The sequence below is a fragment of the Pongo pygmaeus genome, chromosome 22 (genome assembly GCF_028885625.2).
Source record: "Pongo pygmaeus isolate AG05252 chromosome 22, NHGRI_mPonPyg2-v2.0_pri, whole genome shotgun sequence".
NCBI classification, from domain to species: Eukaryota; Metazoa; Chordata; class Mammalia; order Primates; family Hominidae; genus Pongo; species Pongo pygmaeus.
In genome coordinates, this window is record NC_072395.2 from 57,247,486 (window position 1) to 57,275,051 (window position 27,566).

General features: G+C 63.4%; 1 protein-coding gene across 3 annotated transcripts; it reads left to right on the forward strand.

Annotated features, from left to right (window-relative positions):
* On the forward strand, positions 1 to 27,077 carry PFKL (phosphofructokinase, liver type). Of its 3 annotated transcripts, none has more exons than XM_054468323.2 (22): positions 1 to 169; positions 6,514 to 6,587; positions 10,925 to 11,002; positions 12,020 to 12,209; positions 12,890 to 13,055; positions 13,550 to 13,594; positions 13,824 to 13,932; positions 16,148 to 16,243; positions 16,341 to 16,433; positions 18,294 to 18,419; positions 19,138 to 19,202; positions 19,866 to 19,929; positions 21,466 to 21,612; positions 21,868 to 21,938; positions 22,698 to 22,785; positions 23,500 to 23,652; positions 24,197 to 24,361; positions 24,562 to 24,623; positions 24,861 to 24,972; positions 25,680 to 25,779; positions 25,878 to 25,983; positions 26,443 to 27,077. In XM_054468323.2, the coding sequence occupies exons 1-22, from the start codon at positions 85 to 87 to the stop codon at positions 26,588 to 26,590; spliced, it is 2,343 nt and encodes a 780-aa protein (XP_054324298.1). In that variant the 5' UTR covers positions 1 to 84; the 3' UTR covers positions 26,591 to 27,077. The 3 variants fall into 3 exon arrangements, with proteins under 3 accessions (XP_054324298.1, XP_063515701.1, XP_054324299.1); XM_054468324.2 differs by lacking the exon at positions 1 to 169 and adding an exon at positions 489 to 673; XM_063659631.1 differs by lacking the exons at positions 25,680 to 25,779; positions 25,878 to 25,983; positions 26,443 to 27,077 and adding an exon at positions 25,232 to 25,269 and having other exon boundaries at positions 16 to 169; positions 24,861 to 25,135.
* The last annotated feature ends 489 nt before the right edge of the window (positions 27,078 to 27,566 follow it).

Sequence of the window (27,566 nt, forward strand, 5' to 3'; positions counted from 1 at the left end):
CGCGCGGGGCGGGGACGGGGACGGGGACGGCGGCGCGGCGCAGGCGGCGGGAGTGCGAGCTGGGTCCGGGTCTCGGCCGCCGCCATGGCCGCGGTGGACCTGGAGAAGCTGCGGGCGTCGGGCGCGGGCAAGGCCATCGGCGTCCTGACCAGCGGCGGCGACGCGCAAGGTGGGCGGGGGTCCCGGCCGCGTCGCGGTGCAGGGGGTGGAGGGCGCCTCCGTCCCGGCTCCTTCCGAAGCGCCCGCCGAGCCCTGGGACCCGGGTCTCGGGCCGGCCCGGCCTCCCTCCAGCCCCGGCCTCCCGCCCCGGCCTCCTGCCCCGGGTCTGTCCCCCGCTCCTCCCCGGCGCGGTCTCCGGCCTACGTGCGGCCGGCCACGTTCTCGGCCTCCGCCTGGGTCTTGGCGCCGCCCGCGCCCTGCCCCGGGGGTGTGTCCGACTCTGGGCCGCGGGGCAGGACCCCCCGAGGATTCCCCGAGGCCTCGTGAGCGGAGGGCGCCAGTCCCGGCGCCCCCAGAGCCTGGCCCTTCCTGGTTCTGAAGCGACTTGGGGACCCGGTGCCTCCCGCGGGCCGGCGCCAGGCTGCGGGCTTCCGGGACCTCCTCCCGGCTGGGCGGGGGCGGACTCAACCCCGGACCGCGCCTCCTTCTCCGGGCCCTCGCGGCCGCCTTCCGTGTGAGTCTAGCTGGGGAAGAGGGTGGTGGGGAGATGAGCTGCCCGGGGCATTGAGCAGAGCCCAGTTGTCACCCTTTTTGCAGGGGTAGTGGGGAGGCCCCAGGTGGTGGGGACTGGGACTTGGCAGAGCTGGGTGGGGGTCCGGCCTGAGGGCGTGGTATCCTCGCACGCTCCCTCCTGGAGGCCTGGTCCTGCCCACTGCCGGCCTCCAGTGTCTCTGGCCTGACATGTCCAGTGTGGCACCTGTGGCACAGGACGCCACCTACCCTAACCCTCAGGAGGAGAGAGGAGAGGATTTAGGAGACCAGAAGTGAGGTGCTGGGTTGGGAAGGGGCCCAGCCAGCACCCCAAGGCTGTGCAGCGGGGTCTGGTCTGTCTTTTAGAGTTCAGAAAATGCGGACACACACCCCCACCCAGCTTCAGGCACCTGACCCTCCTTTTCCCTATCTGGAAGCCAGGAGGAGGCAAGAAGGAAGCCAGCCTTGACCTCCCAAGCCAGGGAGGCAGGAGTGGCTTGTGGGTGTCACTGTCTGAACCCCGGCTTGCAGAGGGGGCTCCTTCAGACCTGGCTGAGCCAGGCCTGTGGCGGCCGCCCAACCGCCCTCTCACAGCTGTGGCAAGAGCGGGAGCTGCTGCTTGTTGCCGGCCATTGGCAGTGTCCTGGAGCGTGGTCTGGTGGGTTGTGGGTCCAGGTGGGAGAGGAGGCCCATGGCCTTGGAGGGTGAACTTGGGAAGCTCCATCCCATGAGATTAGACAAGAAAGGCCCCGAGACTGGAGGGCAGACAGGTTGCTGCGGGGCCGGCCCGCCTACCCACCAGGGAGGCGCTTTCTTGGTGAGGCTGGCGAAGCCCCAAAGCCCGCCTGTGGCTCCCTGAAACACAGAGGGTCCCCAACCAGCTTCCTTGTCTGCAAAGTGGGAGCATCAGCAGCAGAGCGTTGGGAAGGTTCAGAGCCCGGGGTGGCACGTGCCCCCCCACCCCCTGCCACCCCATGCACAGACTAAACAGAGAAGGGGGGCTCACTGGAGGTTGCTGAAGGGCCAGCCTGGCAGGTGGTTCTTGGGCCAGCGGGGAAGGGCACCTAGGGTGACAGACAGGCGGTTCTGGATGCTGGTGGAGGATCTGGAGATGGGAGGCCCCTCCTGACCCTGTGGACAGGCCGGCTGGATGGGCCTCCCATCTCTGTCTGAGCTGGGGGTTCCAACTGCTCAGCCTGGCCCCAGTGCCTGATATGGGGTGGGCAGCGCTTCCTGGCTGCAGCTGGGAGGGTGCCCACAGTGCACCTGCTGGCCGATCATGGCATCCCAGTTGGGCCTGTGCCTTCCTCTGCAAATGTCCTGCCTTCCCAAGCCCCGGGCGCTGCAGCGTCTCTGTATGCGAGCTTCCATTCGTGGACGGGGAACAGGTGGTTGCTTCCATTCGTGGATGGGGAACAGGTGGTTTTCTGCAAGGGAGGAGGACTCCACACACTTCCCCAGTTCAGAGCTGGGGCTGATTCGTGGAGGATGATCCGGGGCGAGTAGGATGGGAGGAACTGACATTCTGGGCAGAACCAGAGTCCTTCTGTTTCCTGAGTTCCGGAAAGCAGTCTGCGGGGCTCTCCCCGGCCACCACTGCTGCTGCCGTGTGGCTCCCCATGGTGGGTGCTCTGTTTTCCTTCTCGGGGCCCCACTGCCTTCCTAGAAAGGCTGACCCTGGTCGAGGGGAAGCCCGTGGCCTAGTGTGCCCTTCTGTGTGCCCTCTGTGTCAGCCGGGCAGCAGGAGAGTGGGGATTGGGAGGTGCTTTCTGCCCCGATGCTGAAGTCTGCGTTTGTTGGATGCATGGAACAGCCAGCCTCGCCACCCTGCCAGTGCTGCCCAGTGCTGGGACTTCTCGGGCCTTGATTTCCCCGACAAGACAGGCCACCTTGCAAGTTCCTTCCAGCCAGCCCACAAGTCCTGCCCTGTGTGGCTCTGGGTCACGCCTTTCCCGTTGGCCAGGGGTCCGTGTTGTCGAGCAGGGGAGGGCGTTGTTCAAGGATGTCTGTTCGTACAATAACCGGTGCAAAGGCAGCTAGAAGACTTGAAACAGGCTGGGCGCGGTGGCTCGCGCCTGTAATCCCAGCACTTTGGGAGGCTGAGGCGGGTGGATCACCTGAGGTCAGGAGTTCAAGACCATCCTGGCTAACATGGTGAAACCCCATCTCTACTAAAAATACAAAAAATTAGCTGGGCATGGTGGTGCGCATCTGTAATCCCAGCTACTCAGGAGGCTGAGGCAGGAGAATCGCTTGAACCAGGAGGTGGAGGTTGCAGTGAGCTGAGATCGAGCCACTGCACTCTAGCCTGGGCGACAGAGCGAGACTGTTTCAAAAAACAAACAAAGAAAAAACCCCAAAAATCAGCCAGGCGTGGTGGTGCATGCCTCTGTAGTCCCAGCTACTTGGGAGGCAGAGGCAGGAGAATCGCTTGAACCGGGGAGACAGAGGTTGCAGTGAGCCAAGATCCCCGCCACTGCACTCCAGCCTGGGTGACAGAACGAGACTCTGTCTCAAAAAAAAAAAAAAAAAAAAAAAGACTTGAAAAAAAAAACAGCCCGGCCTGCCTGTACCCACCTTCATCTCGTCCTGGCCTGGGCACTTTTAATTCTCTGGGCCGTTTGTCTAGTGCCCCCTCCCTGCCCCTGCAGGACACCGTGCCCTGCCTTTCCCTGGCCGGTGTGTTTGGACGTTGGTTTCCTGTTATCGCAGGTGAGGACTTAGCTTCCTGGCCCGCCTCGCCTCCGACATGGCCTCCTGTTTGGAGCCTTCAGGCTCATGCTTACATCCTTAGCTAATCATTAAACTTTGTGACCATTTCATGCTCACTGCTTTCTTGCCCGGGAGCTAATGGTGAGGAAAGGTCAGTGGGAACCAGTGCACCAACCTCAGACATCGATTTTGTTCCAGCCTTTTTTCCTGGGCGGGGGTGGCTATCACCTGCCGGTAGGCAGCAGCAGGCCCACTGTCCTGCCTGCCCTCTGACTGTGTGGTGTTGGCGACTGCTGCCCGAGGTTTATTTTGAGAAAGAAAAGCCGATTAAAGGGCCATTAAAAAGGTCTTTTGAAGATTACAGCTTCCAATGAGGTTGACAGAGAAAATTTCCTCCTTCAGGCCGCAGCCAGTCCCGTTCTAAAATCCAGTCCCAAAAACAAAGTGGCCATGTGACATGGCCACTTTGTTCTCCTCCCAAGGGCTCAGCACAAAGCTAGGTTTTGGCAGCTTCGTTGTCTCTGGGCGTCAAAGCAGGTTTTATTTCGCAGAGCACTCTGAAGACATTTGGAAGCGAGGGGTACCCTCACTGACCCCTGACCCTGGGGCCCCTTTCCTGTTCCCAGGCCCCCTGCTCAGATGGCTGTGACCCTGGGCTGACCCGCCCAGTGGCACACTGACTCCGCCTGGAGCTGGGGAGACCAGAGAGGCCCCGTGGTTGGACGGTGGCCTGGGTGTGCTGCTCCTGCCCTCTCCTTGCCTTGCCTCAGCTGCTGCCTGCCAGAGGTGGGCTTGGACCTGTGGTGGGACCAGGTTTCCAGGGAGGGTGAGGGAGGGACGGAGGCTTAGCTTCGGCCAGCTGTGGCTGAGTGGATCTCCCTCACTGCCCCCAACTCCAGTGAGGGTGGGGGACAGGGAGGCTGCAGTCACAGCACCGCCTTGGACGCCCAGCCTCAGGCAGCAGGACTTGGCTCTGCTGACTGTTTTTGGTTGTCGGGTGCTTGGGGTGGCTCAGCTGTCTTGGGGGGGGCTCGGCTGTCTGTCTGGGGGGGCTTGGCTGTCTGTCTGCGGGTGGCTTGGCTGTCTGGGGGGCTCGGTTGTCTGTCTAGGGGGCTCGGCTGTCTTTCTGGGGGGGCTCGGCTGTCTTTCTGGGGGGGCTCGGCTGTCTTTCTGGGGGGGCTCGGCTGTCTTTCTGGGGGGCTCGGCAGTCTTTCTGGGGGAGCTCAGCTGTCTGTCTGGGGAGCTTGGCTTTCTGGGTGTGTGTGGGATGCTTGCTGGGTTCCCGCCTCGGTTTCAGCTGTAGCAGCCGCGCGCTCCCATCTGTGTGGGGATGTGAGGGAGGCACTGTTCCTTTAGAGACGGGGTTGCTTGCTCAAGTGGAGAAGCTGCCAGTGTGGGCAGCTCCAGCTCCCTGCAGGCTCTGTGCTCTGCCCGTTCTGACATCTGTGCCCCTTCCTCCTGGATGGCTGCCGGGCTTGGCTCTGGCCCCCCTGTTGGGATCCCTGGCTGCTGGGTGGGGAGAGGGCCACCTACTGAACCTGAGGATGAGTCTGGGTGAGTCCTGGCTCTGCTGCCACCTGCTGGGCTCTGGAAGGTCCCTCACCCTCCCTCTGGGACCTCGTTGGATTCCTGTAGTGTGGGGATGGTGGCAGATATTCTGGCTGCTACGTGGGAACAGTGTGCCGATCCCTGGGGTTTCTCAAGGCGTGGCACCTCACCTCACACCTGCTCCCTCCTGCTGAGCCCCACGCCAAGCTGGAGAGCAGATGAGAAGCATGTGTAACCAGGGTGGAGGTCGAGAGTCCTCTTGTGGGGGTCTCCATGTTCAAGGGAGCTGCCGAGGCTTGAGCAGGAGCCTCCAGCAAGTCAGGACCTCCAGCCTCTGCGAGTACAGGGGAGTGGGAGGGCAGGGGCTTCTGAGGGTCACAAGGCTTGGGGACAGAGGACCCGCATGGCTTAGGGATAGATGGCATGGTACGGGTGCCACGAGGGAAGCAGGAAGAGCAGGGCTGGTCCCAGTGGCGAGCGCAACCTCAGGCCTGTTACACAGCCCCAGACCTCACTCAGAGGAGGACCCCGGCCACTGGCATGGATTTCCTCCTCTCTGAAGATTAGGTGGTCTTGGCTGCCCCTTGTGTATGAAGTCATGGATATCTTTTGAGATGGGGACTCTCGGGAAGAAGGTGTGGGGCACGTTAGCACCAGCGTTTCCTGCGTGTCGTCTCCTCTGTTAATGTCCCTCTCCAGGAAACCGGCTTTGCCAAGGCCCCCGCTGGGATGGGCTGTTTCTTTCACTGCAGTCCTGGGAGCCGAGGGCAAGGGGATAGGAAAGAGGAAGTGACCTCAGAGCCTGGTGGCACCAGCGTCATGTCCAGGCTGGGGGTGAGGGTCCCTGAGGCCCTGGGGCAGGGCAGTGCTGTCCCCTGGGTGGCTGAGGCCGGAGGGGCTCTGTTCTCAGTCCCCTGTCTCATTTCGGAGGAAGGAGCCCAAGCCCATTCCAGTGAGCGCTTTCCTCAGTGCCCGGAGGTGCTCCCTGGCTCCTCCATCCCCGTGCTGTAGCCTGAATGTCTGGGGTGGGGGCCGGTGTGGGAGGTGCCAGCCTCTTTTCCACCTGCCTCACTTTTTATCCTGCTCTGTGGTCAAGGCCTGGCCCCGTGGCCTGTGAGTGTGGGGGCTCCGTGGCAGAGGTTGGGGCAGCGGGGACACCCATACACGCCCGATTGCCACGCCCTGCATGGGATGCTCCCAGTTTATCTCTGGGCACCATACTCCAGGTGCTCGGAAGCTGAAGCCTAGAGCCTGCTGGGTTCACTTGAGCCTCCACCCAGGGGCCCAGGGCTGGTCCTCAGGTTTCCTGGCCTGGTGCCTTCTGAGATGGGGAGGATGACCAGGCCTTCCCTACCCCCTGCCCTCTGAGATGGAGAGGGCGTCTGGGCCTTCCCTGACCCTTGCCCTCTTGAGATGAGGGCGACCAGGGCCTTCCCCCACCACCCGCCCTCTAGATGGACAGGGTGTCCAGGCCTCCCCGACCCCCTGTCCTCTGAGATGGGGAGGGTGTCCAGGGCCTTACATCTCAGCGTGGGACTGACAGGTTTGCCCTGACCTCCACAGGCATGAACGCTGCTGTCCGGGCTGTGACGCGCATGGGCATTTATGTGGGTGCCAAAGTCTTCCTCATCCACGAGGTAAGGCCAAGGTGGGTTGTGTGTGTGCAGGGAGTGGGCACCTCCTGAGGCGCATGCCGAGGTGTGTTCTGTGTGGGTCACCCTGGGAGACGGGGTGGTCCTGGCTTGGAGGAGCTGATGGGTGTGTGGTCTTGGGGAGTGTGAGGGGAGCTTGGGGCCAGGCCAAAGGCATCTGCAGAAAGAAGACCTGCTGCCTTGGGACTCAGCCTGGCTGGAGGCTCAGCGGCTGCAGGGGGGCAGGCCTGGGGGCAGGGAAGGAGCTGGGTGGAGAAGGAGCTAAGGCCCTGCCTACAGTGGTCGCTGACGGGCCAGGCCCCACCCACCACACCCCTGCCTGGTGTCCCCCAGCCTGGCCCTTGTCCCACCCCGAGGCCTCTGTGAGTGGGGGCCAGGGACCTCACCGCCTCTGCCCTTGTCCTCCCCAGCCTCCTGCCTCACCACCCAAACCCGGGGAACAGCCCCTGGCAGCAGCTCTGCTGCGTCCATGTTGGTTGTGTTCCCGTAGGAGCAGCGGATGCCCCACTGCCTCAGCCCCAGTCCCCGTGGGAGATTTGGGGCTCGCCCTCCGTCCTGGGTATTTACACACCCACACTTGCACTCACACGTGTGCACACACAGGCACATTCACACACTTGGGCCACACCACGCACTCACAGGCTGCATTCTTGCCTTGTCAGGTGGTTTTCCACATTCCACAAGACAAGGCCTTTTGTTATTTTGTTACCACTTTTTATGTAATATGTAGCTGTTTACATAAAATGTAGCAACCCCAGCTCTGCAGCCCCAGGCACTCAGCCCCACCCCGCTCACTGCTCACCGCTCACCGCTCACCACTGACCGCTCACCCCTCACCGCTCACCCCTCACCGCTCACCGCGGTGCGTCTCAGTTCCCCCATCTTGGCCCCAGGGAACAGCAGCCTGCCCAGCCCTCCCTCTGCAGGACTGTGTGAATGAATGAGTGAGTGGGCAGTCTGTGCTGGACCGTCCTCTCCCTGTGGCCAGGCTGGGGTGGGGCTGGGGCCCTGCCAGTATTGGATTAGGAAGCAGGTCTCAGAGCCCTGGGGAGCTGGGTGTGGGGGCCTCTCTAGGCAGGCTGGGCTGTGTCCCTACAAAACCCTCCTGCCACCTGCTTGACCTTCAGTTTCTTCTTTAGTGGCAAAGGGGAGAAATTAGGGTTTTCCTGAACCCCCACACATTTGTGGTTGGGAAAGACTCCTGTGGCAAAAGACAGAAAACAGGTTCATCGGCACAGGGCGTGTCCTGGAAAAGGGGAGAAGAGGCACTTTGCTGTGCCTAGAGTCCTGGCTTCTGCAGAGCCCAGCAGAGACCAGCGCGCATGGAGAAGCCGAGGGGTACAGGGACGCAGTGTGAGGCCCTCGGAGGTGGGGGAATGCAGGAGGGTGAGTTTATGGGAAAAGGAATGAAGGGGGTGGGCACGGGTCCTGGGGCTGTCTCTGGGTCCTGGGGGTTGTGAGGGGCATTTACGTCCTGTCCAGGCGGGAACAGGAGGAGCGTTAGTCTTGGGATGCTGTGTGCTGCTTTCCTCTCGAAGGGAGGCAAGGCTGAGAGCTTCCCTGAACCTGCTGCCTAGTGGGCTTTAGCTCAGAAACATCCACATCTAAGAGGCAGATTTTGAGGTGAGACATTCTGGTGTAGCGGCCCAGGGAGGACTTCCCCTCCGTCCCATGAAGGTTCTTGAAAAAATCCACTTGCGAAAGGCGGATTAATAGGGCAGAGGTGCTGGCATTCACTGTGAACAGGCGTGGAGAGGTGGGGTGAAGATGCTGACCTGCCCTCCTCCCAGGGGAAAGGGGCATGGGCAGCCTGGATGATTCTAGGGGGTAGGAATTTTTTTTTTTTTGAGATAGAGTCTCATTTTGTTGCCCAGGCTGGAGTGCAGTGGCACAATCTTGGCTCACTGCAACCTCTGCCTCCCGGGTTCAAGCAATTCTCCTGCCTCAGCCTCCTGAGTAGCTGGGATTACAAGCACCCACCACCATGCCCAGCTGTTTTTTGTATTTTTAGTAGAGACGGAGATTCACCATGTTGGCCAGGCTGGTCTCGAACTCCTGGCGTCTGGTGATCCACCCGCCTGTGCCTCCCAGAGTGCTGGGATTACAGGCGTGAGCCACCGCGCACGGCCATTAATGGTTTTTAGGGGATTCAATGGGCTTGGACAGCATCTGTTAGCCCTGGTGACCACCTGCCCAGGTGTGTTGGCAGACACAGGTCTTTCTTCCTGTGATAATCTCAGTGCATGGAAACTCAGGGAGGGGACTGGCCGTCACTGTTCCTTTCTCCAGCAGCTATGGGCTTTAGGCAGATACGGGGGCTTCAGGGAGCAGCTGCATCCTGAGCTTGGAGGAGGCAGAGGGTCGAGAGGCAGAAGAGGGAGGTCAGGGAGACCTGCAGCTGCGTCAGTTCACATCAGACTGCATTTTGGGTTTCTGAGCCCCCAGCACTGGCTTCCTTCACAGGGAGACCGATCCTTTCTCCTTGGGGCTGTTGTTAGGGCAGAAAGGGAGGGTGGCCTTGGAGGTGAAAACCCTTCTCAGTTCTGACACAAAGGAGGGCTCAGTTCTGACACAAAGGAGGAAGAGGCTGCTCTTAACCCCCCAGGCAGAGCCCACAGCGCAGCAGGGAGGGCCCTGAGCCTGGGTCCAAGCCTGCAGGGGTGAGAGGAGGGGGCGGGGTCCAAGTCTGCAGGGGTGAGAGGAGGGGGTGGGGCTAGAGGGGAAGGAGGGGAAGGTGAGCTGGGCCTAGGAGGACAGACACGGAAACAGAGTGGGTAGAGTGGGGCAAACTGCTTCTAGAAGGTTCCATGGGTAGGAGGAGGTTGTGTCTGTGAGACTGATTCCAGCAGACCTGAGCCACTGGCCTTGTGGGGTCTCTGGGGACTGCTGGGCTGGCCACACCTGCCTGCCCCTCCGCCCAGTGGGGCAGGGGCCTGGCTGGCACCTGGGCTCTGTATTGGATCCTGAGTTTTGCAGACAGATCTGTGTTTGGTGGCCTCCTGCTCAGGTGGGGCTGTGGGTTTGGAATCATTTTCCTGTTTTCCTTGTTCCTAGCTCAGGGCTGGTACAATCAGAGGGGGCCAGGCTGGCCTGGCCTGAGCCAGAGGAAGTAGCTCTGTGGTCCCTCAGATCAGCCCGAGATGGGGCAGGGACACCTGTCTCCCAGCCCAGCTGGTGGGGAAGGGAGGCCGTCAGGCTGGAAGCCCGCCATGGCCAGAGTGGGGATGTTCATGTGCCCTGCAGCATGCACTATCCCTTGACCCCCTGCCTGGTTGAGGCACTTGCCCTCCTGGCCCCCAGGGCCCTGACACCCGATTGGGGAGGAGGCGGAGGGAGGAGCAGAAGCCCACAGCTGAGCTGGCATCAGTCCCGGCCGAGGAATGGCTGCTCCACTGCGTCACCTCACGGCCTGGAGAAGGCTGCTGATGCCATTGAGGGACTGGGGCTGCATAGAGGAGGCCGCCCTTCTCCTCTCCACACTCTTAGTGAGATGCAGTCATGAGTGTCCCTCCCCTCAAACAACAAGAAAGGGCTGGCCGTGCAGAAGGAAACGGGCACGTGGCATGGAGGCTGTGCAGGTGCCATCTGGGAAATCCCAGGTAGAACCGCACGAGGGGCAGATCCATGGCACTGGATGGAAGGCCCAGTGTGGCCAGTGTGGCGGGACGTGGAGCCTGGAGCCCCTGCCTAGGGTGTTGCCGGCCCTACGGGCGATGGCCACTTGGGTCCACTGGACCCAGGAGCACCCTCGGGCGGGGGCCTGCCTGTAGGGAGGTGTGTGTGTTCTCAGCTCCCCGCTCTGGTGGGCAGATGGTAGCCTGGGCTGTTCACACGGCCGCCACACAGCAGGAGCACGCACTGCACACCCCGCCAGCCGCATGCCCGGGAGGACTCCAGAGGGGACAGAAGGAGCCACACACAGCAGCCTCTGCGGTGTCATTTCTAGGACGTTCAGAACAGGCAGACCTAGGATGCACCCTCAGGAGTTGGATGGCGGGCTCCGCTGGGGCCTTCGGGACGCTGAACTTGCCTGTGTGGATCTGGGTGGGGTGAGGGAGCTCAGACAGGCCCCTGCACCAAAGCACTTGCCATAGGAGTCACGCCCCAGGACACACGGACTCACCAGCTGTGCAGAGAGTGTCTGGAGCCCCCTGGGGGGCACCCAGACCCCATTACCCCAGGCCCTGGGATAATGGTGGGGCCTCACAGTCAGTACCCCGGTCCTGCTTTCTGCTGGTGGGGTGAAAATCCTGCTCCCAGACCACATGCTGCCGGCCACCATGGGGTCCCCTGTCTCATGCCTGCCCCGCTCTTGATTTCAGGGCTATGAGGGCCTCGTGGAGGGAGGTGAGAACATCAAGCAGGCCAACTGGCTGAGTGTCTCCAACATCATCCAACTGGTGAGGCCTGGGAACGTGGATGCAGTTGCACACGGACTCACAGACACACACATAGACCTGAACACACAGACACACACACACAGACAGACGTGCACAGACACACGCACACACAGACATGCACACAGACACGCACACACAGATGTGCGCACACACAGATGCGTACACACACAGACCCGTGCACAGACACACAGGTGCGCACAGACACACAGGTGCGCACAGACACACAGACATGCACACACACAGACATAGACGCTTGCACACATACAGACACACAGATGTACACACAGATGCACACACAGACGCACACAGATGCACACAGACACGGAGACAGACACACACGGATAGACACATGCAGACACATAAATACACAGATACACATGTAGACACACAGATGCGCACACAGGTACACAGATACAGAAACATACAAACATATGTACTGAGTCACACACACACGTACCCCATAGCGCAGGGGCTCAGGTTCAGGCTGACCCTGTCATCTGCTGCCATGGAATTGTTGGGTTGCAGGGTCACGGGGTTGCCAGGGGCCAGGAGGGCCTGGAGATGTGGCCATGCTGGGCCCTGGGGGAGCCCTGGCTGAGGCTGGCTGTGAGGGGCCGCGTGAGCACACCTGGAGCTGCTGAGGCTCGAGCTCTGGAGGCCCCGTCCAGTTCCCTGTGTTGGTACAGGGCCTGTGTGTGCACGTGTGCACGCACATGTGTGTGGCAGCCCATGCGTGTGTGTATTGTGCTTTCCGGGCTCCAAAGCCTTCCCCTCTATTACCCTGGGGCTTCCCGAGCCCAGGGCCGGATGGACGTCATCCTCCTCTTTGTCTCTCCAAGGAGAGAGGCCCAGGGAGGTAGGGCCACCTCAGGTTGCCAGAGACCCCGGGGCTTCTGCCTCTCACTCTGCAGGGTCTGCCAGTCCCCTTGCTGCCCAGTCCTGGGGTCCTTCCGATGATCCCCGGGGGCTGTCTGCCGCCTGCTGTCTCTCCTGAAGTTGCTGACCTCTTCTGTGCAGGGCGGCACTGTCATTGGCAGCGCTCGCTGCAAGGCCTTTACCACCAGGGAGGGGCGCCGGGCAGCGGCCTACAACCTGGTCCAGCACGGCATCACCAACCTGTGCGTCATCGGCGGGGATGGCAGCCTCACGGGTGCCAACATCTTCCGCAGCGAGTGGGGCAGCCTGCTGGAGGAGCTGGTGGCGGAAGGTGGGTCTGTGCGCGGCACACTGGAGGCCCCGGGGTTTTGTTTTGCCACTGCTGCCAGGCGTGGGAACGGGCAGGACAGAGGGGGGAGGGAGCCCTGGGTGCCCCGAGGCAGAGGAGGGGCTGTCTCGCCGCTGGCCGGGGAAGAGTGGCGTCTGCCAGCAGGAGCTTGGACGTCTCCCAGAGATGGAGGTCAGTGCTCAAGCCTGAGGGAGGGCACCCAGGCAGTGCCTGGGGCTGGTGGAGGCCGGCGTTGCTCACCCTATGCTGCATGGACAAGTCTTTGTGATTGATCCAAGCAAGATTCTGGACAGGCGTGGTCACAGTTTGCAGAAATAGAGTTAAAGTTGGGGTGACATAAGACACAGAGTCCCGAGATTGCTGCTTGGAAAGTGGCCTCTCGGAGCCGTGTCTGTTCCATGTCCCTCGTGTGGGGGACCCTGAGGTGAGGCCTTGGCCGCTCTGCAAGGCACCCCAGAGGTCCCCTGTCTGCACTTGGCCCCAGCGGATCCAGCTCTGCTGCCACAGGGTTCCAGGCAGGAGGAGGCTGAGCCTGGAACTCTGGGGCCCCTGCCAGGCCGCACGCCTGGGATGCGGGGGAAAGGGTGGCAGCAGAGGGGTCTCTGGCGCTGTGGTGGGGCCAGTGGAGCCTCAGCCAGGCCCTCCCGCTGCTCCTGGCCCAGGTAAGATCTCAGAGACGATGGCCCGGACCTACTCGCACCTGAACATCGCGGGCCTAGTGGGCTCCATCGATAACGACTTCTGCGGCACCGACATGACCATTGGCACGGACTCGGCCCTCCACCGCATCATGGAGGTCATTGATGCCATCACCACCACTGCCCAGAGGTGAGTGAGGCTGGCGCCGGCGGCCAGCTCAGGGCCCCTCGTCCCCACACGGTGGTGAGGTGGTCTCAGGGTGATGGCCATCCGCAAGGGCAGTGGACTCTGGTAGCCCCAGCATCCAGGCCAGCCGCCCTCAGCCCCCAGCTGGGGGAACGCACAGCGGGCTCCACTCCCACTCTGCCAGGCTGCGGGGGGCCTTTGTGCAGCCCCTTCTGAGGGGCAGCTGCTTGCTCTGGGGTGTGACACCCCCAAAGGAAGTCCTGGGCTGGCCGGGCCTGGGCTCAGCAAATGACCCTCAGCCTTGGAGCAGATCAGTCGAAACCAGCCCAAAGGCTGGAAGGAGCCCAAGGTATCTTTTAGCTCAGAACCTGGGCATGAGAAGGGGCTGTCCCCTGCCTGCCTCTCCATCCACTGGGTCCCTTGAGCACCCCGCAGGGAATCGGGCCGGCAGGGCCGTGTGGCTGGCACTGATGCATCCTCTTGTTCCATCTCCACAGCCACCAGAGGACCTTCGTGCTGGAAGTGATGGGCCGGCACTGCGGGTGAGGAGGGGCTTCCTGGCCCGCTGGGTGGGCGGGTGCTGCTGGGGACCGCAGCGACAGGTGTGGCATATTTATTTTAGGGCTCAGTTAACGCCATGGGTGTGGGAGAGCCAGGTGGGGGCCGGGAGAGACAGAGAAGCTGTGGCCCAGAGTCGGACCTCTGGGTACGGGGAAGCTCCCCTCAACGACTGGGTGGGGGTCCTGAGCAGGCAGGTGCTCGCTCCTCCAGGTACCTGGCGCTGGTATCTGCACTGGCCTCGGGGGCCGACTGGCTGTTCATCCCCGAGGCTCCGCCTGAGGACGGCTGGGAGAACTTCATGTGCGAGAGGCTGGGTGAGGTGGGTGCCGTCCAGCCTGCTGGGGGCCATAGGTGTCCTGGGGCACTGGGTGGGGCCGAGGTGTCCTGGGGCACTGGGTAGCCCCCTGGGGTTTTGGGACCAGCTTTGGCCAACTCTTCTATCACTCATGGGTTCATCAGCAGCTGCAGGTGCCCCTCGGGGTGGGACGCGCAAGGAGTGGGGGGCTACGGGGCTGACCTCCGTGAGGCACCTATGGTCCTGCCCCCAGTGGGCAGGTGGCGGACAGGGTCACTCAGGCCACCGCTGCCCCAGGCTCAGCTCCGTGGTCAGTGTGGGGAGCTCAGGGAGGCTGCTTCCTGGGGTGGGACTGCTGAGCCTGGGCCAGTGGGAGGTGGCTGGTTGTGAGGGAGTGGCCCCAGCAAGGTCCAGACGGCAGGGCCCTGGGGGTGGCAAGGCCAGGAGCTGGGCCAGGTGGGGAGCAGGGCCTTCCCCTGAGGGCTGTCAGGGCCCGGGGGTGGGTTCTAGGCTGGAAAGATGTGTCCGAAAGTGGCTGTAACCACAGAGTGGACAGGAGGTCCTGGAAGCAGGAGATGGTGGGGAGGCTGCTGGGAGGCCGAGACCGCCTCTGGGAGGGATGGAGGGTGCCTGGCGGGGAGGGGTGTGTCTGGAGTGGGGGTGCCTGGAATGCCGCCCTCTGGTTCCCTTGGGGTGGAGTTGGGGGCTCTGGCCTAGAACAGGCTGACACTGCCCTGTGGACCCCGAGACCCCTCAACTAGGACAGGTTGGCCCCTCGGTGGGGCGGGGCTCAATGGTGGACCAGAGGCATGGGCCATTCAGGCTGTCCTCCGCCCACACCCGACCATGCAGGGCAAGCCCAGGGGCCCCCGTGGCTCTAGCTCTGTCCTCTGTGCACTGAGGCTGAGGCAGGACCACTGGAACCAGCCCTGGGGGCAGAGGGTGGGTCTGGGACTGACATGGTATCCCTGTCCCCATGTGAAGGTGGCAGCGTCACTCCCATCTGTGTGGACACTGGTTCCACCTCTGCGTGGCCGTACAGCACTGCTGAGGGCAGTGGGAGAGGCTGTGGGTAATGACTTGGCTTCTAGAACCTTCCCCAGTGAAGCCTAGGGGCCGGGCGGAGATGGAGCCCAACAGGCGAGGCTGGTCTGAGGTGCGGGTCCTATGAGGGTCCTGCTCTCCTAGGACACGGACTTCCCGGGGGTCCCGGCTGCAGTGTTGGGCCCTCCTGGAAGTGGCCTGGGTGCAAGGTCGGCCCACCTGGTTCCTTCCTGCTCTGTGTGAGCAGCTCAGGCCCTCGCTGAGAGCCTGTTTCCCCCTGTAACATGCGGGTTCCTGCCTTACCCACCACCCAGGGTGCACTGGGGCAGGGAGGGTGGCGCAGCTCTCCTGCTGGACCTGCAGCCCATCTTCCGGGTGTATGACCTCACCTGCACTGGCGTCACCTCCTCCAGGTAGCCCTCCACTCCTACCGCACCCAGGCCCTGTCAGAGCTGCCCCAACCCTGTCCCTGTAGGAGGCTTTGTGGCCCGTGGTGGGCAAACATGGGGCTTGTGGCTCAGAGCGAGTCCCACAAATGTTGGCTGGGTCATTGAAGTGGACGGCTGGAAAGCTCTTTCAGTTCCCAGAGAGCTGGGCCGCGGCTGGTGTGTGGTGCTGAGGCGGCGGCCTGAGGCTGGCAGAGGGGATGGTGTGTCCTATGTGCACCAGTGGGGACCCACAGTGGCTTCAGGGTGCAGGGTGTCCGGGGAGCCCTGGCTGGTGCCAGTGATATGAGGCCCCTGGTTGTAAGGATGAGCAGATGGAAGCTCACAGGGGCCCCAAGTGGCCCAGGCTAGCCCGGGCAGGCCCCTCTGCCCTGTGCCCCGTGGAGCTGCAGCCCTGTGTGTCTTCCCGCCTGGAAGCGTTCACCAGACACAAGGGCCCAGCCCCAGCTGTGTGTGTGTTGAGCCCAGTCCCGAGGGCCCCATTCCTCCCCATTCCTCCCCATTCCTTCCCAGGCTTTCGGGCAGAGCCCTCTTGTTTACCGCCTCCAGGAGGGCGGGGGTCCTAGTGGGCCCAGCCTCATCTCTGTCCTCGCGTTCCAGGCCTGCTTTCCTCCTGCTGGGTGGGGGTTGTGCCCTGGCCCACGTGGGTTGGGGATGGTGGCCCCAGGGAGGGCTCCTGGTGCCTGGGGGCTGTGTCCGGGGCAGGTTTCCCTGCCTGGCAGCTGAGCCCTGTCGTGTCTTTGACCCAGACTCGGAGCCGCGGGTCCCGACTGAACATCATCATTATCGCTGAGGGTGCCATCGACCGCAACGGGAAGCCCATCTCGTCCAGCTACGTGAAGGATGTGTGTGTGGGCCTGGGGGTGGCCACTGGGCAGATCCCCTGCTCCTCTAGCCCGTGTGGGCTGGGGCTCAGGGCTGGTCCTTCCTACTCTTCTGCAGCTGGTGGTTCAGAGGCTGGGCTTCGACACCCGTGTAACTGTGCTGGGCCACGTGCAGCGGGGAGGGACGCCCTCTGCCTTTGACCGAGTCCTGGTAAGTGGCCATCACCCTGCCCTGCGTACGTGTGTGGGTAAGCATGGTGTGTGTGGGTGTGGGCAGTGTGCACGCGAGTGTGGCACGTGCACTGTGTCCATGTGGCTGTGGGTGAGTGTCCGTGTCTGTGTGTGGGGATGTATGCATGGTCCTCCTGGGTGTGTGTGTCAGTGTGTGTGGGTGTGTGTCAGTGTGGGTGTGTGGTGGGTGTTCCCTCAAGCTGTTGCTCCTCCTGGGGGAGACTGAGGCCTGGCTTATCCGTTCCCCTGCAGGTGTAGGGAACTCAGACCTGGGGACCATGGGAGGCCCCCCACCGGCCTGTGCCTCCCAGCTGTTCTGCCCCCCCCACCCCCTGCCAGCCCAACGTGGCAGCAGTCAGGGCCAGGGGCAGGCCCTGAGAGAGGGGCTGGGTGGGCAGAGGGTGGTGGCCATGGCGCCTGTGGCATCACAGTCTGGGAGGCTGGTGCTGGGAGGGAGCATTCGGGGTCTGGCCTGGCCTCGCCGTCCTTGGTCCTCATCACTGCTGGGTCTCACTTTGTCCTCTGCAAAATGGGAATCAAGTTGGAGCCAAATGGAATGGGTCTGGGGCCAGGCAGGCCCCATGGTAGGCAAAATGCCTGTGTATGAGGGTGGTCACCCTCTCAGGCAGGGCCAGAGACTGTCAGACAGGTGGGACTTGTGCTGAGGGAGACCAGGTGACTGCGCCCAGCCCTGTGACTGCACCTGGCCCTGTGACTCCTGTGCTGAGCCGAGCATTCCCAGGGAACCCACAGAGCTGGACGAGGGCCACTCTACAGAGGGGACGCTTCCTCAGAGAGGGGCCCCACCGACCTAGCCAGGCAGCTGCTGTCCCCTCTGTGAGGCCTCAGGCTCACTCAGAAGAGCCTCTTGAGGGGCCTGGGACATCAGGGTAAGCCAGCTGCTGCTGCCGAGCCTGGGTGATGGAAATGCCGCTGCTGTGACCGGGCCAGCTATGCGCTCCCAGCCTGCAGGCTGCCGGGTTTTCCAGCCAGTGTCCTGGACGCCCGATGCCGGGTCCGAAACAAAGGACAGTTAATCGCCCCCAGCCGTGGCTGTCACCCAGAGCGTCAGCGTTCTCGTGCTCCCTGAGCCCGTATTCCCACTGGGTGCCGCGAAGGGGACCAGGGGACCCTAGCACGTGCAGTGGTAACCTGGACTTTTCCAAGGAGCCTCATCCTGCATGGGGGGTGTCTCTGAGGCTGCTCCCTAAACAGCATCATGGAGAGACCGCCCGGAATAAGGCGCCACCTGTGCCTCACTTGCAAGATGAAAAAACCTGTGTGGACCACGGAGGGCTGTCTGTGGCCCCGGGGGTCCAGCTGCTGGGCTGCTACAGGGCCGGCCACTGGTGGTCATGGGACGGCCACGGCAACCGCAGGCCTGGCTTTCTTGTCCACTGTGGCCGGTTCCTGGGATGGGGCTGGGGCCTGCCTTTGCAGTGTGTCCCTGGGGGGTAGCTCCTGGATGTGTCCACTGCCCAGCCCCTTGGCTGGTGCGGACACACACCGGGGAAGTCACGACATGAGGGCTCCACAGGAGGAACCATCGCAGTGGATGGGGCCCTGGGGACCTGGCTCCCGCCCTTGCCCTGCGCGCCCAGCGACGGCACCAAGTGACGGCGGGTGGGTCGCATCACATGGCACCCTGCAGGGCAGTGCAGGCTGGGCCTCCCAGCAGGGCAGCAAGGACTCTGTGAAACGGTGTCTGGCGTGCCGTTGTGAATGCTGGTCAGACACGTTTCCGTCTCTGGTGCCACCTGTTCTGGAAGCTTCCGTCAGTGTGGGGGGCTCTGGGGTGGAGGGACCAAGTGGGTGTGCCAGCCTGAACCCCTCCCCCCAGAGCAGCAAGATGGCCATGGAGGCGGTGATGGCGCTGCTGGAAGCCACACCTGACACGCCGGCCTGCGTGGTCACCCTCTCGGGGAACCAGTCAGTGCGGCTGCCCCTCATGGAGTGTGTACAGATGGTAAGCCCTGGGCTCCCGCATCAGAACCGCCTGGCCCCTCTCCCCAGTCCCCACTCACAGGCCCCACTGCTCTCTGGGGGCCCCAGCACTGTGAGCACCGGAGGGCAGGGCCTCGTGGCTGGCCCAGGGCATCCCAGGTCTCCAGGGAGGGGAGGGGTGTGAGCACATCCCCGGGTGGGACGTGGGACCTGGGACGTTCCCCAAGAGGTGTGTCGGAGCTGCAGGGAGCCTGGTGAGCAGGGGAAGTCACAGGGGTCCACGGCCACTGAGCTTCTGTGGGCAGTGGTGGGAGTTGGGGTTACGATGGGACGGAGGAGGAGCTCGGGCAGGTGATGGGGAACACTGGGGTGGCTGGAGCAAGGACCCCGGGAGAGGAGGTATGGGGAGGGCAGAGGCGAGGGGGCTGGGTGTGGGGGCTGGTCTAGCCCTGGCTCTGTGGGTTTGGAGGCAACTGGGGCAGAGTGGCCCTGCCTGGAGCCGGAGCTGCCGGGAGGAGAGGAGGGCAGCTGGGGGCAGGGTACGGCCTCCTGGCCTCAGCCAGCCCCAGAAGAGCTAGCCTTGGTGGTGACCGCTATTCCTAGGGAGAGGCTGCCAGGCCTGGGCCAGAGTCAGGAGATGCCGGCCAGATCTGCCCTCGTCATGCCCACCGGACGGGGCAGTAGCCGTGGGTGTGCGGGCCGGGCCCTCCATAGTCTGTGTTCTGTTTCTCTTCCTTAAGACCAAGGAAGTGCAGAAAGCCATGGATGACAAGAGGTTTGACGAGGCCATCCAGCTCCGTGGCGGGTAAGCCCCCTCAGCAGACCCCTGCACTCTTACGTGGCTGGGTCCTGGTGCCAGGCAGCACGTGCTGCGGTGGCGCTGGGCACGCCTGGCCTGGATCATCCTTCTAGGCACCGCGTCTGAAGATCGAGGGAGGAAGGGGCCTGCGGGTGGTACAGGAGGCGGGCTGGGAGGTGTGGTGCCGCAGGAGACCCTGGGTGGTGGCACGGGCAGGGCCTAGTGCACAGGGATCTGGGCATGGCGAGGGGATGAGAAGCTGTGGACGCAAGCCCAGGACATGGGGTGGCCCCGCAGGGGCTGGAAAGGCTGGCAGATGTTGGGTGTGGGTGCTGCTCTCCTGCAGGCGTCCCGGCGGCCGGGTCAGGCTGGATTGGATGTCTGGTTTCCCATCCGTGCCCCCACCCGCTACCAAGGTGGCCAACCCTCCCTTGAGCCGGATGCCAGCCATGTGCTTTGCTGCACGGGCTGGCATGGCCTCGTGTTGTGTTGGGGGTCTCGCACCTTCTGTGGAAAGTGCCCTGCCTGGCATGCGCGGTGTCTGCTGCCTCATGGCTGAGCTTCCATCAGGCCGTGTGCCTGTGACCAGCCTCCTGGGCTCTGTCACGGCTGCGCTGTGGCTGTGTGGGGCTGCAGGGCTGTTCATGGCGTGACCCGAATCCTTTCCAGGAGCTTCGAGAACAACTGGAACATTTACAAGCTCCTCGCCCACCAGAAGCCCCCCAAGGAGAAGGTGAGGCAGGGAGTGGCGCCCACAGAGGGAAGAACGGGCTCGGTTATTCTGCAGCCTCTTCACGCTGGCCCCTGTGCCTGCCCCCGCCTTCCCTCCTGCTGGGGTCCGAGCTGTGAGCTGGGAGGGTGGGCTTGACCTCTGCCTGGGCTCAGGCACCACTGTGGCTGGCAGGTCCCGGGTGCTGGGACCCTGGCTGCAAGGGCTGGCTGTTGCTTCTCAATGGTTGATGGAAATGAAGTCAGGCCCACAGGCTTAACTCAGGAGAGGAGGAGCCATTGTGTAGAAAATGTCCCCTGTGGCCAGGCTCACGCCTGTAATCCTAGCACTTTGGAAGGCTGAGGTGGCCGGATCACCTGAGGTCAGGAATTCGAGACCAGCCTGGCCAACATGGTGAAACTCTGTCTCTACTAAAAATACAAAAATTAGCTGGGCATGGTGGTGGCACATGCCTGTAATCCCAGCTACTTAGGAGGCTGAGGCAGGAGAATAGCTTGAACTCGGGAGGTGGAGGGTACAGTGAGCCGAGATCGTGCCATTGCATTCCAGCCCGGGCGACAAGAGTGAAACTCTGAAAATAAAATGTCCCCAAACAGCTGAAAACCTCAGGAAATGGGATCTCTCCAAAATAAGGATGAAATGGCTTGTTTCTAAAGTCCTGGGGGACAACGAGGGTCCTGTAGAGAGTCATGGCCGGTGAGGTCCTGGCTCCCAAGCCCCTTGAGCCACAGCCGGAGCTGCAGGCCGGGGCAGACAGCATGGCCCAGCCTGGGTCTGATCCTCCCTTTCGTGGTCATCTTTGGGTGTCCCTGCTTATCCCCAGAGCTAGTCAGTGGGCTCCACCCTCTGTGGTGGGGCAACATGGTCTCCATGAACCCAGAACCTGGCACGGGCGTGACTGGCTTTGTGGGCAGCAGGGCTGGCTCGTACCAGGACCCAGTGGGGCCATGTGGCTACGGAGCCCTTGGGTGTGGCTGCTGCCAAGTGGGGTGTGCTGCACGTGACAGGTGCACGCCAGGTTCAGCACGGGGGCTGGAGGGGAGGTGGTGGCGGCCGTCACTGGGTTCACATGGACATAGTGGGGTTTTGGGTCCATCAGGTTAAATTAACTGTCGTCCTGATGGGGCTGTCTCCACGTCTTTTCCCTTAACGTGGCTACTAGAAAACAGGATGGTCAGGGCCCCTTCCTTACTCGCGGCTGTGCACTCCCACCACCCGCTGCCAGCCCCTTGTGTGGGCACTGATCTGTGCTCCTGCCCCCAAGCCTGACTTCACAACGGTGCTCGCCCCCTCTGCCTCCTCTGCTGCCTGCGTGCCAGGGGACCAGGCTTGCACCGTGTCTCTTTTGGTCTTCACCGGAATCTTCTGGAATTAGAACAGATACCGTATTCCCAGAGCAGTTGCTGTGCTGGGCAGTGTCCAGGCTGGTGGCAGGGCCTGGCCCCTTTTTCCAGAACCTGCCGGCCTGCCGACTTCCTGTGCAGGTTGGGGGTCCCCTCCCCGGCCGTGCCTCACGCTCGTCTCCCCTTCTCTCTGAAGTCTAACTTCTCCCTGGCCATCCTGAACGTGGGGGCCCCAGCGGCTGGCATGAATGCGGCTGTGCGCTCGGCGGTGCGGACTGGCATCTCCCATGGACACACAGTATACGTGGTGCACGATGGCTTTGAAGGCCTAGCCAAGGGTCAGGTGGGTCCGGCTGGGGCAAACAAGTGAGGACTTGGGCCTTCTGTGTGCAGACTTGGGGCGTTTCCTGTGGAAGGCCTGCTGCTGGAGGTGGAGGCTGAGACCTGGGTCCGCGTGTCGGTGCCCACCAGGCCTGGGTACTCAGCTCTGCCTGCAGCGTGATGCCCAACACTGACTGGCCCCCGGGCACAGGCCCGTCCCTGGGGGAATTCGCCAGAGGCTCAGACTGGCCCCTGAAGCTGCATCTCCTCCTGGCAGGTGCAAGAAGTAGGCTGGCACGACGTGGCTGGCTGGTTGGGGCGTGGTGGCTCCATGCTGGGGACCAAGAGGTGAGCTGCCTGCTGCAGGTACCTGGGGGCAGGAGGGCCAAGGCGCAGTATCCAGGCCCTGCAGGTGGGGGCGGCAAGGGGAACCCAGCCCGGGGCCCTGGGCTCGGCCCCTCTTCCTGCTGGTGGTCTGCCCAGAGCAGGCTTCATGCCTCCTGCCTGGGGCTTCCTGGCCTGAGCTCAGCTGTGTAGGGCAGGCTGCTCTGGCAGCCCCATGCCTATAGTGGGCTCTCCGTGGCAAGGAAGCTGGCCAGCATCTGTCCCTGCCTGGCCGGGCCAGGCAGCCTGCACTGTCAGCACTCTGGCTGAGGCTATAGGCCTGTCTCATGGCTTTTGTCCCGGGGCCTGAGACCCTTCTGTGGGCATGGGGTGGGCACAGTCACCCTTTGTGACTACAGGGGAAGTTGCTGAGTCCTGAGCCACTGAGTGGCTGCAAGGGCCGAAGGAAGCATCCCCTCCTGCCACTGAGTTGTTGGGCGAGGAAGCCTCGGGCAGGAAGGGGTTCCCATGGGGAGCCCAGCGGGGTGGGGGGTTCACTCCGTTGCCTGGCTGGTGCCTGGTGATGCTGAGTGCTGCCCAGGCAGCTCACGCTGGGCCTGTGTGTCCCTCTCCCTGTGGAGCCACAGCGCCACATCCAGGGCGTTCCAGTGACTGCTGACCGGCTCGGGGAACGGCCAAGGCAATGCCTTTCTGTGATCAGATGCAATCTGGACACGCGTCCTCCGGCGCTGCGTGTTCACGCTGATGTGTCTTTGACTGCAGGACCCTGCCCAAAGGCCAGCTGGAGTCCATTGTGGAGAACATCCGCATCTACGGTATCCACGCCCTGCTGGTGGTCGGCGGGTTTGAGGTGAGGGCTGCCCACGGATGAAAAAGCCCCGGGGCACAGGAGACCCAAGGTGTCCTCCCGCCGAGGGGGCCCGTCCTGAAAACCTGTGTGCCGGCTGGGCCGATGCAGGGGCCGAGAGGATCGGGGTTTTAAGTGTGGTGTGTGGGCTCGGGAGGGCACCCGTGTGCCAGCTGGGCTGACGCAGGGACCGAGAGGATCAGGGTTTTAAGTGGTGTGTGGGCTCCGGAGGGTTCTTTACCTTCTCTGGAAAGCTTCACAAGGTTCTGATTAACCCCGGTGCTGGGGAGAGGCAGGGGAGGAAGGGGACTCGGAAGCCGGAGGACGAGAAAGAAGGGAGGTGGAGGAGGCAGAGGTGTAGGTGCTGGACGGCATCGCTTACATGGTGTCCTGGCACTGGGCAAGCTGTCACTAAATAATGAATAAATGACAGCCCTTCCCCTTACCCTCCATGGAGTGGATCTGGGGTCAGAGTGGGTTGGAGGGGCCTCCTGACCCTCATTAGAGTCCAGTTTCCCTGGTGGACATCCTGAGATGACACCAGGCTGACTGCCTGGCCCAGCCCCAGGGGATTGAGCAGGTGGGTCCTGGCGTCCAGCACGAGGCACGTGGCAGGTCAGCAGAGAGCAGGGCCGGGCGGCCACCGGCAGAGCCTGTCCCTGGCCCACCCTGGCCTCGGTGCTGCCCTTGACCTGCCCCCTGTCCCTACTGCTGCAGGCCTATGAAGGGGTGCTGCAGCTAGTGGAGGCTCGCGGGCGCTACGAGGAGCTCTGCATCGTCATGTGCGTCATCCCAGCCACCATCAGCAACAACGTCCCTGGCACCGACTTCAGCCTTGGCTCCGACACCGCTGTAAATGCCGCCATGGAGGTACGGAGCTCCTGGACCCCTGCCTGCCATGCCCAGGCCCTTGTGGGGTGGGGCTGAGCCTACGGAGGCTGCTGGAGGGGACAGTGCGTGGTGAGCACCCGGGAGGGCTGCCAGGGTTGGGATTTGTGGGGCACAGGCCCGGGTGAAGGGGCTCAGCTCCCTGCCATAGCCACTTCCAGGGCCAGGGGGGCCCTGCGTTGTTCCTCGCTACTGTGATGAGCTCAGATGGGGAGAATGAGGCGAGAGTGTCCCTGCCCCAGTGCTGGGTAGTCTAAAGAGCAGTGCCTGGCCTCTGTCCAAGGGTGCCAGGGACACCCCTGCCCACTCACAGCCAGTGTGTGTGCAGGCCGCTGTCCACTGTGCCCCGGGGGGTGGGGTCGCCTGGTTGAGAACCCCTGGTCCTGTGGGGCCCAGGTGCGAGGTGGGCCCAAGCCTGGTGCTGCTGACTGTCTGGGTGCGTCAGCCCCAGGCTGGCTTTGGAGACACAGGGCTCCCTGCAGGGAAGGGCGGGCATGTGGAGGACCCCGACCCCCTTGTCCCCCAGAGCTGTGACCGCATCAAACAGTCTGCCTCGGGCACCAAGCGCCGTGTGTTCATTGTGGAGACCATGGGGGGTTACTGTGGCTACCTGGCCACCGTAACTGGCATTGCTGTCGGGGCCGACGCCGCCTACGTCTTCGAGGACCCTTTCAACATCCATGACTTGAAGGTGAGCCCAGCCCAGCCCCTGCTGCGGCAGACCCGCCGGCATGCCAGCCCGGGCCCCAGACACTCAGGCCGGCCAGCGCAGGGCAGGGCCCAGGCAGGTGGGACTCGTAGCCCAGTGCTCCTGCTGGCCCTGGATCGCTGGTCAGCCTGGAATTCCCTCCCCACAGTCCTCCGGCTCATCCATGTGTGTTCCTCCTGCAGGTCAACGTGGAGCACATGACGGAGAAGATGAAGACGGACATTCAGAGGGGCCTGGTGCTGCGGTGAGACTGCCATGGGTCCCCGGCCACAGCTGAGCTTCCAACCCTCGGGGCTAGGGGTGGGGCTGCTGAGGAGCTGCTGGGCAGGAGAAGGCAGGAGGGGTCCTTGGAGAGGGTGGGCCAGGGCGGCTTTCCTGGGAGCTGCCACTCCCTCTCCCAGGCCTGGCCCAGCGGGGACTCAGGATCTGGGGGAGACCTGAACTCGTTCCCCGCTGACTCAGGCCCTGCTGTCCCTCTCAGGAACGAGAAGTGCCATGACTACTACACCACGGAGTTCCTGTACAACCTGTACTCATCAGAGGGCAAGGGTGTCTTCGACTGCAGGACCAACGTCCTGGGCCATCTGCAGCAGGTGTGGGGCAGGGGTGAGGCTCTGAGAGGCCTGCCCCTCTTCCCTGCCACCATCTGTCCCTGGGCCCAGAGGTCCCAGCCCTCACGGGCACCCACAGGCACTCCCTGCAGGCCCTCGGGCACGTGTGCCCTTCCCCAGTGAGGGGACTGAGGCCTGTATCTAGGTGAGGTCTCATTCCAAGAAGGGGTGGGGCTGGGGCTGGAGCCGGGGCCCAAGCCAGGGCACTCACATGCTGAGCCGAGCTCCCCACCCCTGCCAGGCCTCCCGCGGCCACTTCCGCCGAGCCCCTCACCTAGATCCTGGTATGTTCCCTGCCTTACGGTGGCCCTGCAGGAAGCCTGCGTCCTGGGGTTTTCTGAGCCAGGGAGGGGAGTCAGGGTGGCTGGGCCTGGGGCCCGAGGTGATGGGGCTGGAGGTAGGGCCGCTGGCTGCCGATGCAGGGCCCAGGAGTCACTTGACTTGGCCAGGGGGCAGCCGACTGCCGACCTCGGGAGGCAGCTTCTGGCCTGGACTTGGAGCTGGAGAGAGCAGGCAGGGTCCTCGATCGGGAACAGACGGGAACTGTGCACGGGTTGGAAGGAATGGGTGTTCAGAAGCTGCCTGGGAGGCTCCCCCTGGGGACCCTGTCCGCACTGGGGTTGGGCCTCCCCTTTCCTTGGCCCAGGCAGCCCAGGGGAGTCCAGGAACCGGGCCTCACCTGTTTCCAGGGTGGCGCTCCAACCCCCTTTGACCGGAACTACGGGACCAAGCTGGGGGTGAAGGCCATGCTGTGGTTGTCGGAGAAGCTGCGCGACGTTTACCGCAAGGGTAGGTGGTGGGTGCGACCCGAGGCCTCACTTTGCCCTCCCCTGGCTCCCTGGGGCACAGCCAGGCCGTGGAGGGCTGCCACATGCCTCTGTTTGCAGGACGGGTGTTCGCCAATGCCCCAGACTCAGCCTGTGTGATCGGCCTGAAGAAGAAGGCGGTGGCCTTCAGCCCCGTCACTGAGCTCAAGAAAGACACTGATTTCGAGTGAGTTCCACCGAAGCCTCGTGGAGACGGGTGGGGCTGAGGGGTGGCCCAGACCTTCCCTGAGGCAGGTGTGCCAGGCCCAGCCCCACTCGCACCCTGACCCTGCAAGGCCTCCTGGGCCCCCATGCCCAGGTCCCCGCCAGGCCGTGGACGGCAGGGACCATGCCCAAGTCTTCTGAGCGCAACACTGGGCGATACTTTCGGGTGGGCATGGGGGCACAGCGGGCAGCCAGGAGTGGGCACGCCTGAGGGCGGCTGCGGCTGACTCTGCTGTGCCTTCGAGGGATGGGGACCCCAGACCCGTCCCAGCTCCATGACATAGAGATGTTCAGAGGGAGGGGCATATACAGGCTGCAGGGTCGGGGCGGGGCGGGGTGGGGGGGCTGGGGGTGTGGCCTGAAGAGCTGCCCTGACCCGACTCCCCGTCACCCTCCCATGCCTGTCACCTGTCCTGCACAGGCACCGCATGCCGCGGGAGCAGTGGTGGCTGAGCCTGCGGCTCATGCTGAAGATGCTGGCACAATACCGCATCAGTATGGCCGCCTACGTGTCAGGGGAGCTGGAGCACGTGACCCGCCGCACCCTGAGCATGGACAAGGGCTTCTGAGGCCATGCCCACGCCCCTCCCCAGCCCCCACCCATGCCAGCCGCAGCACCAGGGCTCAGATGGGGCCTGGGCTGTTGTGTCTGGAGCCTGCAGGCAGGTGGAGGCTGTGTCCCTGCTCAGCCCACCCCCTGCCTCTATCCCTGGCCACCTGCCAGGCCTCCCTGGGGCTGGTGTCTTGAGACCAGCCTGCCAGGCCCTCCAGCAGGAGGACAGGGCGCCCTGGGGCATCCACCTTCCTGCCCAGGGGACGCGGCGCTGTCGGTGTTTGGAGGCTGCCGCCCCCTGGCTTTGGCGCCCCATGGGCCCTCAGCGTCTCCCCACGCTGGGCTCACTACATGGGCCAGCCCTCACCCTACATGGCCTGTAGGCTGCTGGCGCCTGGGTTGTGTTGAGAGGGGGACGCCCCTGGCCCTGCCTCACTGTGACCTGCTCCTGCCCACGTGCAGCACCCGTCACCTTTTTTAGAAATAAAATCACCTTGACTGTGGGGTGCATCGGTCTCTGGAGAGCACAGCCTGCAGAACTTCTCGGAGGGAGGGGAGCAGCACTGTGCGGCCAGCCCAGTGGGCAGCGGCCCCAGGGGTGGAGGGCCCTCTGGCCAGTGCCTGGGCCAGGCCAAAGGGACATGTGCCCTGGGAGGCCACAGGCGCTCTCCAGGACTCCCTGGGGGCCACCAGGGTGACCTGAGCCCCTCCTGGTCCTCCCCTGGGGGCAGAAGATTACAGCCTCACTCCTCTGTCTCCCCAACCTCAGCCTGAGTGGGGGTCTCCAACCTGCAGGCTGGTGGCTGGCTTGAGCCAGCATCCAGGAGACATTGATGGTGGTCACGCGAGAGGGGAAGAGGAAGCAGCGCAAAGCTGCACCCACCAGGGGCTAGGGCTGAGCCCTGCAGGCGGTTATGGGGTGGTGGACGCCCTGCTCACAGAACGCCTGTTAACCTTAGTGTCGAAGCCCACGCTCTGCATCACCGAGGTGG